This window comes from Parambassis ranga, chromosome 5, assembly GCF_900634625.1.
Source record: "Parambassis ranga chromosome 5, fParRan2.1, whole genome shotgun sequence".
Lineage (NCBI taxonomy): Eukaryota > Metazoa > Chordata > Actinopteri > Ambassidae > Parambassis > Parambassis ranga.
The window spans coordinates 6163836-6177341 of NC_041026.1; the positions used below are offsets into that span (position 1 = coordinate 6163836).

Genomic DNA, 13506 nt, shown 5'->3' on the forward strand with positions numbered 1-13506 from the left:
TTAGGTCGTGGCTCTAAAGCGGTGGTCTTGCATCACATGTGTGAGACAGGTTCCACGACGGCCGTTGTCAGCGTCTTGCGACCAAAGACAAGCTGAGATAAAATTCTAGCGGTGTCAGAAATTTAGGATGACTGTCTCACAGTGTGACAGCTGTTACGACCTGTGACCCCACATCCACGTCTTCCTCCTCCTTGCATGTTGACGTACGACGTAACCTGCGGTCGCCTGAGATTCCGTGAATGGTCATCGAACTATCTGCACGCATCAAACTTGACGTCCTACCAAAGTTTATTAGATTCACGTCGTGTAGTGTGTCATGCAATGGTCTTATAGGATCGCTAAAAATCGCACAGTGTAGAAAGGCCATAAGAGGAAGTCTAACCTCCAGGATTCATAAGTGATTGTGTGTGATACCTAATAGGTTGATGACCCCCTCGTTGTAAGCAGCAAACAGCCTGATGGAGTCTTTGAAGAGCAGCATGAAGGCCGAGTTGATTACTCCATTGGTCAGCTCGTTGGGGTTGGCCTGGAGAGAGAGAGAGAGAGAGAGAGAGAGAGTAAAGGAGACATCACAGCTTCTGATAAAAAGAAAAATCTCAAACAAACATCTCTGTCCAAACACCGGCACCTCCCTCCAACACATCGCCACACACACAATAAGTGTCAATTCAGCTTAGGTAGTAAAACACAAACACACACACTCATCCATTTATGTCGCTCTTTGAAGCTCACTGGCACAAACCACAATGCACCCACCAATTTCAGCAAATCCTCCCCCTGTCACCCCCCCACCCCCCTCACACACACACACAAATGTGAACTCTGTCATCATAACATGCTTCTTATACTCCATCAATAGACGGTGGATTCAAACTTTTGCAAACTGTTGTTTCAATTTACATTTTGATTGGAAATGAATCAAGCATACACTGTATGCCACACACACACACACGCCATACCTGGAAATCCAGCAGAGCGTCCAGCTGGTTCTGGATGATGGGCAGCGTTTTGATCAGCTTCTCTGTGTTCATGGTGCGCATCACACCGTCAATCCTGACAGAACAAGCACACACATTAACAGCAGGCGCCTGGCTGAGGAACACTCTCATGCTAATCTTGCCAATTCACACCAAAAGTGGAGTAAAAAGTAAGACAGAGACGTAGCATCACACCACAACAATTAAAAAACACAGCCACAGCATGGTAACACATAGTGATAACAACAGTTTAAGGTTCCACTAAGCACGGATGATTCATTGATAGGACTACCTAGAGGCCATGTTGGAATGTCCCTACAAAACAGTCTACAGTCATAAACTATACTGAGATTTTGCTGAGAGCACCTCACAAACATGCCCATTTTCTGTTTCTACCGCGCCACCAGACACACACTGTTTCCTGGTGTGTGACAAGATAAGTGTGGAATGATGAGTGGAGCTGACATTTTGTGTGACCGCCCTTACCCCCTTTTCATCTTGGTGAAGTCCACAGCCACCAGTCTGTACGACATGGCCTTCTCGTTCAGGTAGCGACTGTATCGTCTGATGAAGGTCGACATGTCGTAACCTGGCAGAGGAAAAGAGAGGAAGCAGACACACTGAGCTTAGTGTACAGATCATTTTTAACATTTCCCAACATATGACGCTATAAAATGTGACTCAGGGCTTTACCTTGCAGAGCTCCCTTATCCAGGAAGTTGTTGAGGTTAAAGAGGGTGTTCCTGGAGGCCAGGTACTGGATGAAACGCTGAGATAAGAGAGACACAAGTGCTGATCAATTTATGGGACTGTGAGGTGTGTGAAGTTATCTGAAGTTAGCATCAAATGTAAAAGCTAATGCTGACAGAAAAGATAATAAAGAGACATATAGCCACAATAGAAGCTCCCTGAGTGAGTATGCTGCTTTAATTTAGCTTCTTAGCATGCTAACACATTGTTAGCATGTAAGTAAATCCATGGATATTTGGATATCTCAGATCAATGACCTTCCGCACAAACAAAACAAGAGCAGGGTGCACTTCCTGTTGACACCGCCACCAAGTGGCAGCAGGCAGATATGCTGCTGCTGCTTCAAACAATCCAACACCAACAACAGCATTCCTTCAGGCTGTGCAGTCTAAACTTCACTCTGCTGAGAAGCTCACACAGAACTGGTGAGGGAGGACAAATGGCAGGAGGACGCAGCCGGGGAAAAAAAAATCATTAACCTTTGAGAGGCAGGAGAAGATTGGCAGCACAATATATTAATGTATTAAGTAATTACGCTTCGCAAATGTTAATGAGATCCAATCTAGAGCTAAAGCTTCAGTCCACACAGGGACTGCTTGTGTCACCGCTATCGTTTACACACATCCCTGTTTATATCTGAACAGTTTTCCACTGCTGTGTAACGTGACAGAAACACGATCCTTAAGTTCCCTTTACCGCTGCCAACTGCTAAACACTAGCTGCTTGTTCACTTTGACAGATGTGATGTCACCGAGCAGCTGCTGGAAGTGCTTCACTTCCTGTTTTCCAAGGAAGGTTTACTCTGCAGGTCTGCTCTTTCTCAGCGCCTCCTCTCACACCTGGAAGTTCCCCAGAACATCTCCTGTCTCCTCCTTTTTTTTTTTGCTGTATCTGTGAGCATCCTGATGTCAGGATATTTATGATGAGGAGCTCAAACTTTTCTGGAGAGTCTGAATTTATTCACAGAGATGAGCACTCACATCTGAGTCAGCATCAAGGACTTTTTTATTGCAAATACTTCGAAATAAATTACACCTGAAATAAACTTCTCAACACTTTGATGTGTTTGAATTAAAGGACTTCAAAGATTTTGGGTGCTAACTCGACCTTGACGGAACACCACTCCAACTAAAAACATTTTAAAAAATGGTGAGCTTAATCAGCATGTACAAAGAAAACATGTCACATACACCTATGCGTAGATATCCTCTGACTTTTATAATAGGTTTCTAGCCCTAGACTTAACATTATGTAGGTGCAATACCACTCGGTACCACAAGATGGGACACTGAGTAAATGTAGCAGCTGCAGCAGGGTTTATATTTATCTCAACATTAGCTCTGAATTTATATTTCTATCATGTTTAGATAGCTAGCTTGCTAGCTAGCAGGCTAACGCTAATAATGCACCCACAGAAATACACCTTGTCCATGTTCACCTGAGTGTGTATTTCTACAGCAGAAAGGTTTTTGATGTTACTTCCACTGACAGCGAGGCTGGAAACCTGATGTGAACTCTGAACTGAAACTTAACCAGGACATGTCTCTGGATGTGAACTCAAATTCTGTCCCTCATGACCATCGTCTGCTGCCTCGTCCTCCTCCTCACACCACTGAATCACAAAGAGCAGGGGGAAAAAGCCTTGGCTATCATCCACAGTTCTGAGAACTCGGGCTTCAGGCTTCCCAAAAGCATCTTAACGTTAAGGCCGTCTCTGTCCAACTGATTTAAAATGATCTGAGATTTGCCAGTTTGCCAATTCCCGATCTGGAAGAGGACCAGCCCTCACTGGCTTGTTGGAACATCTAAGAACGTGTGTGTGTGTGTGTGTTTGTGAGCACAAATATGCTTGCGGGCATGAGTGTTGGATCCAGCAGCACTGACGTTTCCAAGGCCTCTGGGACTGTTTAAAAAGGCATAAAGAATGTGATTTCGTTCTTGTCGTTTCTGTGTGTTTTGTTTGCACACAGTTTTGAGACAAAACTATTTGCACTGTCACACATGGGGATTCAGCTTCCATCTGCGGACAGAAATGTAGTCCCAGACCACAGATTGTGGGTGTTTTAGCATGGGGGTTTGAGAATTCGGTTTGGGTTGGGCTATGGCAGGAGTCAAGGTACAGCCTTTAATATGTGAAAACCTCCATGTTGCCAGAACTCAGATCTCCCTGTTCTTCCACCAGGACCAAGCCTTTTGTTTGGCCATTGGAGGCATGACTGCAATGAGACTCTACAGCTTTACAGATCCGGTTGTTAAACCCCGCTAACAGCCTTTAAAGGTCCCTTTACAGAGTCCGTTGTATTTTCTAGACCAAAGATCCATTTATGGTGTGCACTATTGTCTGGGGAAGGGTGGATCCACCTGTTGAAAGAAAAAATGGCTGCAAAGGGGGGTTGCATCCTTCAAAGGCCTGGACTGGAGGACACCCCAGGTGGTTCCAGACCCGGCGAACCCCTGAACTGAGTTGAAGCTTGCTGCTTTTTAAAGGGATTCAGCCCCTGAACTGAATCAAAGCGTATACCTGCTTACAAATCACTGTGAGCATGTTGCCATGGCAACGGTAGCATTTAGCTCAAAACACTGCTGTGCTTAAGTAGAGCCTCACACAGCAGTAGACTTGTTTCGCTTGTTAAGTGGCTGTCAAATGGTTGTTCGATCAGCAAATGGAGTATTTCTTTCAACTGAAGTACGCAGGAAGGGACGTGTCAAAATAAACCCAGGTTAAGATGGAAAAACTCAACTTGTGAGATGGTCACAGATAAACAGAAGAGGGAAGAAACGGCAAGGAAGGCAGCTCAAAAAACTTCATAAGCTCTCTCTTCCTCATCAAAAGTCCCTCTGACGAGCGCCTGAGTCTCTCCCTCAGTCGTGCACACAAAGGCGGAGGCGGAGGGAACCCACACAAAATGCATGGATATAGTTAAAAAGGAGAAAATCTATAAAGGGGCAGAAACGCTTGCCGCAGAACTAGATGACAAAGGAGACTGAGAAACCCGCTGAGCTCTAGATTATTCAGCAAAGAAGAAGATGAGAGGGGATTCAGATTTTGAGCGAAGGTCTATGAATAGAGAAGACAGCGAGAAGATGTGCAGAGATCGGGTGGAGGTGGGGAGATGGAGCAGCAGATCAGCTCGGCTTGTCAAATAATTCATGTTAGCATATCGGAGAACAACCTCATGTATTATTGATGCTTTTAGATCTTGGCTACTCCCCACCCCAGCACTGAAGCATAGCTTTACATGCTGTAGGAGGCAGCAGCATCTTCTTCATGCCTGCCTTTCTCTCCAAGTGCACAAGTTGGTGGTTTCCGTGGCAACCAAACAGCCTGGCCCTAGCGCTGACCTGAAGGTTTTTCATTTGAGTCTATTAGTCAGGTTATGTAGAGGCTGCTGCTGCTCCTCCTCCGCAAGAACGAGTGCATATTATTGAACTGACTTCATCATTCTAAACAGTGTCAAAACGTATTTGATAATACACGAAGCACCTGAGACAACCTGTTTACAAGTCACTAAGCACCCATGTCCACTTATTTATCTAATCCTTTATACAGTCATTATTAATGTCCGGTTTACACTGTGTGATCTTGGGCTGTCTGAGACGAAAGCAGAATCGTGGAGATATCTTTGGTCGTGGCTCTAAAGCGGTGGTCTTACATCACACTGTGAGGCAGGTCCCACAACGGCCAGTGTCAGCGTCTTGCGACAATGGATAACCTGAGATAATATTTTAGAAATTTAGGATGACTGTCTCACAGTGTGACAGCTGCTATGACCCGTCACTCCATGTCCACGTCCTCCTCCTCCTCGCATGTTGATGTACGTCATAACCTGTGATCGCCTGCGATTCAGTGAATCGTCATCTTACAATCTGCACGCATCAAACTTGACATCGTACCAAAGTTTATTACATCCACGTCGCATAGTGTGTCATGCAATGGTCTTATAAGATTGATAAAAATCGCACAGTGTAGAGAGGACATAAGAAGAAGTAATCTAATCGTTGGACATGTTAACACAGAGATTTGCAGCAAGTGGGTCGCCACCCTCAAGTGTCCACAAGAGGAACAGCAATTAGGAGAACACATGTAGTTGGACTGAGATAGTGGTAGAAAGGAAACTTTTAATCAATGGTGTTTGATTATATTAAAAATATAATAAGATATTAATAATATAAATAATATTTTGACCTGCAAAAACCCCTTTTTGACTTTGACACTAGACAGAAAAAACCCACTTATACCCAACATTACACCCCCCATCAGTAACACAAGGCCACAAAGTCCACTAGGAGTCTTGGACAACATTTGTTGAGCACTGACTATAGTCTAACACATACGTACTTATGTTTTCCATGAAACACTGATGACACCTTCTGTAGGAGGTAAATCCACCTTTCACAACTTGGACTTGTTAAAGTTTCTCTGTTTGTCCAAACTGTTTAATAATGTGCACTCACTGAAATCAGATCCTCCCTCTGGGGTTTAAAATAAATAAAAATTAAATAAAATCACAGACCAGCCAAGTTGGGTAAACATGAGTGTGCCGTGTGCAGACTGCTGACGTCTCATTACATGATATCTGCTCAGCCCTCTTTGGACCTGCCAGCGTGTACACAGAGTCACAAGCACAAGAGTCATTGATCCTGGTAGAGAGACGGTTTCAGCAGGGAGGAGGTGGTGTGGGACCTGTGGTTAAAGGGGCTCTAAATTAGTCACAAAATATTGTTAACACCTGCTAAAAGCCCACTTATCACCACACCGGGGTCATGGAGTCTACTGGGGATTGGGTTTCGTCTGATCTTGCTCGACTTTCTCTCCAGCTCTCGCACACATGCAGAAAATCGTCAGAACTGACTGCAAACCGAGTTCCAGTGAAAAGTGGTGACTCACACAAGAAGAATGAGTCGTGATCGGGCTGTGCTGAATGAAAGCAGCTCTTATGCAAGCAGAGAAACGCACACACACACACACACACACACACAAGGGAAACAGACGTGTGGACACATACAAACACATGTCTAAATTCTGCCCGTCATTCTAAACCTTTCTCTTTCCTCCTCCTCCTCTTATGCAATCCACTGTTTAGAATCCATTTTAAGTGTGAAAGAGTCAGTAAAGAGACTTTGGGCGGGTGCTGAGGAGGAGAGGATTTAATAAACGTGTCCACATTTGAACGTTTTGTAAAATGTGTGTGTGATCCTGTGCCTACAAGGTGACGAGGCTAATGGTGTGTGGGCTTCCTCTCTCGGGGGAGCAGTTGTGTCTTGCTGGTGGATGAGTGTGTGTGTGTGTGTGTGTGTGTGTGTGAGGTCAATGATGCAGCCAAACGAATTGAGTCATCATTTAAAACACTAATGTACACACATTACAATTTCGACCTACAACACAATGTTATTAATGTTTACACACTGACTGTCTGACAACACAATCTCAAGATACCGAACTTTGACCTACTCCGTCGACTTGAAGCTGTTTTATTAATTACAGGGTGGAGAAGCTACATTTTTTGTGTAGACTTTGTCACGTGACCAGCAGTACAGACGTTTCAAGTAAACTCTGCTCAAACATTTGTATATACAGGGCGACTCTCAAGGAACATCAGATTAGGGGCAGCAGTGGCTCAGGGTTGTCCAATAACCGTAAGGTTGGCGGTTCGATCCCAACTCCTCCCTAGTCATTGTTGTGTGTCCTTGGACAAGGCACTTTACCTCCAGTGCCCTCACTGGTGTGGCGCTCCTTGCTGGTCATTGTATGACACTGCATGGCAGCAGCCTAAGCAATTTCCCTCTGGGATTATTGGAAGTATCTAAAATAAAATTTTAAAAAACATCATATCAAAATGGCTGCCATTAGACTAGAATAATTAGTGTAACACGCTGACAAGAAAACCCATCTGAAACCACAACTATGAATAAAATAAATCTATATATTGTATTGCATTGTATATGTGCTCTGAAGTGCTCCCGGTCTTACCGCACCAACGATGGAACAAAACACGGCACAGCCGGACCGAACAAGTCTTCAAAGCTAGCTAACCAGATGTGCTAAATATTGCATTTTAGGGCTGCAACTATCAACTATTTCAATAGCCGACTAATCTTTGACTACCTTAAGGACGAGACGACTAATAGTCCACGACTTTGGATAATGCCGAAGCCCTGAGTTCAGGCTTTCTTTCTGTCTTCTTCAGTCTGGCGCACCTTTTCCTCCGCGCCGACCTAACAGGGGGCTCATCTGGGTTTCGAACCCAGGACCTCTTGCACCCAAAGCGCCAATGATCCTGCTATCAAATGCATTACACCTGCATACCATGTGATGACGTCACAAATTTTGCCGTTGACTAGTCGTTGCATCCCTATTGCATATTACACCCATTATATTACGTTAACCCACCTACTGTGCCTAGTTACAGTTGCTAAGCCCTAATTGAACAATGGCTGTTCCTGGGGTGGGTTTAATTAAAAATCAGACCAGTATTGTGCAAGCAGATACTCCAAATCAATAACCTGAATCAGTATTGCAAAGAAAAAAAAACAGCTGCAGACACCGCTGACTGGGAGAATCTGTATGAGCCTGCTGTAGCCCTGCACCTTTCTGGATGGCTGAGCCTGCTGAGCCCAGTGGGACCACCACACACACACATATATATATATATATATATATATACACACACACAAACAAAAACACACACAGTACTTTCATCTATTGATCACACGGAAGTGTGTGGTGAGTGTGTCAGCTGGACGTGGGTCACCCTGGAGTTTTTAAAGATGAGGTGTTTGGTAAGCAGGAGTCCATCTTCATCACGCTGACACACACACACGGTGGTCAGACAACACAACCATCTTTATGTTTTGCTGATAGAAAGCACATGTGAGGTGACTTTGTGTATGTGTGCAGTCAAGCTTTTCAGATTATCACCAGTGGCCCCTATTAGAGTCATGGTGACCTCTCAAGCACACACACACTCCCTGACCATGATCCCTCTGACACAGCACTTGAGTCAGCACTTTTCTACACCTCTTTCTGTCTTTCATTTTCTATCCAGTCCGCCTTCGTTTGCTTGGTCACGTGCCTGTCTTTCACATCTCTGTCACACACACACAATCTTTCCTTAAATCTCTGCCTCCTCACTCTCCCCAGAGGTGGGTATAGCGATGAGAATGCTCCGGTGACGTAACTGAAACAAATGGGCTGTTCGCTATCTGGGACACCAGCGGCGGCGAGGTGGGTGACTCGCACTGCAACTTTACACAAGCACACACACACACACACTCACACCTCAGCGTTCACACACACACACAGAAAAGGAAAGCAGTGTGTCCTGCTACCATCAGCACTTTCACCGGTGTCCTCGCCAGACCGTCCCCGTCTCCTCTCATGTCCTTAATGACTCTCACACTGTCTACTCTCTGCGTCCATCTTCCCTCATCCTGCCCGCACTTTAAATGCACGCCACTTCTATCCCTGCATCTGGTTTTGATGTACAGATGTACAGAGTCACAGCTCTCCATCCTGATTCCTGATGCACTGAGGCGCAATCAATCAGACTGTAATTTTCCTTGCTGACACTTACAACCAGCCTGCCCCGGAGAAGAAGAAAGGATGATTGGTAGTATTTTTTTTGAGTACACGGCGTCCTTGAAAACAAACTCCAAAAAAAGAGGCTTTCACAGCAGCGTGTTATACTGTACCCTGTGGTCTGGCAAATCTTTTAGCTGTGACATTCCTCGAAGTCACAGCGCACTGAGAGAAAACAGAGAACTATGAGGGCTATTTAAAAGATTGTTCCTCTTGGGAACATTTAGCGTAACAGCTTCAGGTTACTGTGTGCATTCTTAGTTTCACAATATAAGGGGAGATCACTGAATACTGCAGAAATACAGCAGGAACACTCCAAAGGATCTGCTATTCAAGTTCCCCAGAGGACAGAGAGACTGCTGACTTTGAAGTCAAAAATCAGCAGCAACCGCAGTTCCTCTAATGGCCACTTGAGGGTGGATCCAACAGTAAGTAAATAAAATGTCCAACTTCACAGTATCAATAACACACAAGCTTTAACACAGCCCAGAGCCGGTTAGAGAAACGGATGTTGACTTCCAAGATTTAGCTTCATAGCTGCTGCACAGTGAACGGTTGCTTACAGGAATCCAAGCTAAACAAAGCCCGACCACTGACATATCACATTACACAAAGTAAATATGTTGTTCTTGTAGAATGAGTTACGAGAAATGCAAGAAAAAGAGAAGACATTCAGGTGGATTATGTGTCAAATATCCATTTGAAGAAGTGTGGTTAGCGATTTAAAAATTGATTTTTTTAAAAACAGCTTTGACTTCTAAATGACTCCCTTCCTCTCTCTCTCTCTTCTTTTCTGGCACTCATTTCTTGTACAGTCATCTTTTCCTTATTCTTGTAATTCCATGAACAAACACTCCCTCTCCCCTCGTTTCTCCCATGTCCTTGCCTCCTCTCTGTCTCCCCCTTTAGCCTTCTTCAGGGTTCAACACTCCCAGGAGAGGACCGAGCAGCCTCTCTGGGGAGACGGGAGCCCTGTGGCTGGGAAGAGAGAGAGATTGAAAATGGCTCTCTCAGCTATTGTTTGGGGTTTCCTGCTGGACTGTTTTTGGTACATATTGGCCTATCATACAAAGACTTGGAAGCAGAGGCACACACCGACAAATGATAACAACGGAGACAATAGCCAGACATGGAGCCCAAACATTCCTGCCTGCAGTCAAATTAAGCTTTTACATGTGTATTAAACTGCTAAAGGTTCACATTAGAGCAGCACATCTGACACAACAACCAGGAGGAGAAAACTTGAGACTATTAAAGTGGCTTTGTGAGAGCACAAAAGTGAAATCGTGATTAAAGATATTGACTGACTCTTGATCGCTTTGCAAGATTTCACAGTGTCATTGGGGAGCTTGCCAGGATTGCTTTTTGGCAGGGCGGAAAAAACTGGAGGTGAAGAACTGAATGACTATCAATACCTGCCCCACACACACACACACTAACACACAGAGTGAAATACGCTATTACTCCAATCACAATCCCCAGCCCTTTAACAAATATGGCAGGCGAGGCGAAGAAGAGATATTAAAACTTAATTCTCCTGCTATTTGCTCTGAATGGTGAATTCCCACGTTTGATTTAAAAGCATGGGCTGAAAGTACTACCAGAAACGGTCTTTAAAATGAGCTGGATTTTGCTGACATCCAGACTTGCATACAATGGACGACATTTAAATAAATTCAGACATTGCTTTCTACTGCTGTTCATTAGTATGGTGTTGTTGGCCGTACACTTGGTGGAGAAGTGGAGAGAAGTGCTTTCTAATAGGCCTGTGTATTGGCAAGAATCTGGCGATGCGATACATATCACGATACACATGTCACGATACAATACACGATATACGATATATCCCGATACTGTAACAAAGACGTTATATATTGCGACTTTATATATATTTTTAAAAGTATGGAAACTTGTTTGGAAAGCCTCATCTGAATACTAGCAATACATCTTTCACAAGAACAAAATGTTTAATAATTTTAATTATAAAAACATTTCACGATGCAACTGTATCTCACATTCAATTTGGTTTTATGCTAAAAGAGACAGTGTGAACCACAAAAGTAAGATGTTGAAATTAATGTTTGCTCATAAATTATTAATAAAAAAATCAATTTAGCCACAAATTAAATCGATACCAGTACCTCCAAATAAAATATCGCGATATATCAAGTCGATTTTTTCTTACACCCCTACTTTCTAATACTGTATCTTTTCTCATTCTGATGTGTTCTGTATATTTTTGTAGGCTAACCTGGATGTTAGCATCACATGTGCTCAGCAGGATCATTTTCCCGCTGAATGGCAAAAAAATGCTAATGCTACACTAGTAGGTAACCATACCACAGTCACATGACCTTCACCACTACTTAACATAGCATGCGACCTTCTTTAATGCATCTTACAAAAAACACACAGACATCAGTACAAGGAAACAGTGCTAAAATTAATTAACCCTTAATTTACCAAGATACTGTTGTTGCCCTGTTCAGTTAGTCAGTTAGTCACTAGTTAGCTTGCACCTAAGGGAACCAGAAGCATCTAAACGCTAACACTTTTTTTGGGCTCTATCACAGATATGTTATCGTCAGCAGACAAAGCAGAAACCTGTTTTTGTACAGAACATACAGCAGGAAAGGGTCCTTGTGTTCATTTAGACATGGTGTCATTGCACAGATTGTGTGTGACATTACATGACATTCCTGGAAAGTTAAACAATGTCCCCTCTCTCTTGACAGAGATTACATTTTTAGGTTTAAATGGTCTTAAAGGCAGGGTGACCCAAGATAAAGACGTGGCCTTCATCATCACCTTCATCGGATCAGTATGTGATATGTGAAGGGACAGACGTCAGCGTTCTGGTGCTTATTTGTAATTCGATGTAAAAGTACTCTGAGAGGTCCCATCAGACTGTGTGTACAAGGCCGCGGCGTGCCAGCAGCTGGTCAATGTGTTGATCTGAAAGGGAATGTACAGTCTATTGACCCCAATTCTGTGGGTGTGTGGTTTCTAATTTTACGGCCAGATTTCTCTCAGCTCTGACGGTAATGGATGAGACGGCCGTGAGGGAGCAGGGACACCTGGCCGCCGAGTCTCAAGTCAGCACGGCCGCCCTGACAGGCCTGATGAATGCTGCCTGATGAGTGCACACTCCACTACAGCTCGGAGGGCAACAACAGAAACAGCGAAGTGACTGTACACACTCCTACACAACCAGTGAAAGGAAACATACTGGAATAAAATACTGGACTTGAGTTATTAGTAATGCTTTGCATGGCTCTGTTTTTAATTAGTAAAACAAGATTACTGTGCTGCACTGTACACGTTTTATATGATTTATCCACTTATCTCCCTGCTACAGGCCAATGTGAAGAATATAACAACATCTGTTCTGAATGCAAAAAAACAAAAAGATGCTGTTCGTTGCTTTAATATCACCACATTATAAAGGATTAGACATAATGAAATGTTGTGAACACAACAGTTTAAAGCCATATTAATAACTTAAGGAGGAGATCTTTCATTATCTGCCACAGCAGACATAAACAGAGCGAAGCAAAAAGCGGCTGCGAGCTGCAGGAAATTATGAATTAGCATAGAGCTTCAATCACTGTTGAGTCACTTTAGGTGAGACATCAACATCAAACAGGTTGAATCCGACAGTGATGGTTCGGAGATAAATCAGCATACAGATCGGGAATGCCTCTCCACCACATCCCCGCTGCTCTGCAGTGACCTACTTAGCATGATTTATCAGACATGCTTCCACAGCAGTCGTTTAGGATAGAGCCACCTCGTGACGTGACGTCTCTCTGATCTGTACACCAAGTCGTGGCGTCTTAATCATCGAAGGTGTCAGTTTGTTCCTGTTGCACCACCAGCATGTTTTGCAGTAATTCTCTGCAGTTAATATGCTGCTGTTTGGATGTCAGCCTCTTTCGTGGGCTGTAACACAATGATCTCACACCCAGCGCTTCCTTCTCGCAAAGGAAGTTTAGATTAACGCAATAAACAATGAACCGTTGAAAGGAAGCGTTACGTAATGTCCACTCCAGTGATCCTGGCCGAACGCGGAAGAGAAGCCTCGTCATATTAACAGAAATGAGAAGGAATTCAGCGCAGGGTGTGTCAGCTTGTATAACGTGTGTGAAAGAGGATGTTTGTTTTGTTGTTTTTGTTTCATGTGATTACACAGTGTTTTCA

At 43.8% G+C, this 13506-nt stretch overlaps 1 protein-coding gene across 5 annotated transcripts in view; it reads right to left on the reverse strand.

The window, feature by feature from the left end:
* Nucleotides 1-13506, reverse strand: part of LOC114435845 (phosphatidylinositol-binding clathrin assembly protein) — a 56611-nt gene that overhangs the window by 23712 nt on the left and 19393 nt on the right. For 4 of the 5 annotated variants that reach the window (XM_028405771.1, XM_028405767.1, XM_028405768.1 and 1 more), the window contains exons 3-6: nt 1671-1746; nt 1464-1566; nt 960-1053; nt 415-526 (exon numbers count right to left, since the gene is read on the reverse strand). In XM_028405771.1, coding sequence (XP_028261572.1) covers nt 415-526; nt 960-1053; nt 1464-1566; nt 1671-1746 — 385 coding nt within the window. Of the gene's footprint in view, nt 1-414; nt 527-959; nt 1054-1463; nt 1567-1670; nt 1747-6066; nt 6114-13506 lie in introns of those variants that run through there. The other variant, XM_028405769.1, reaches the window with a different exon arrangement.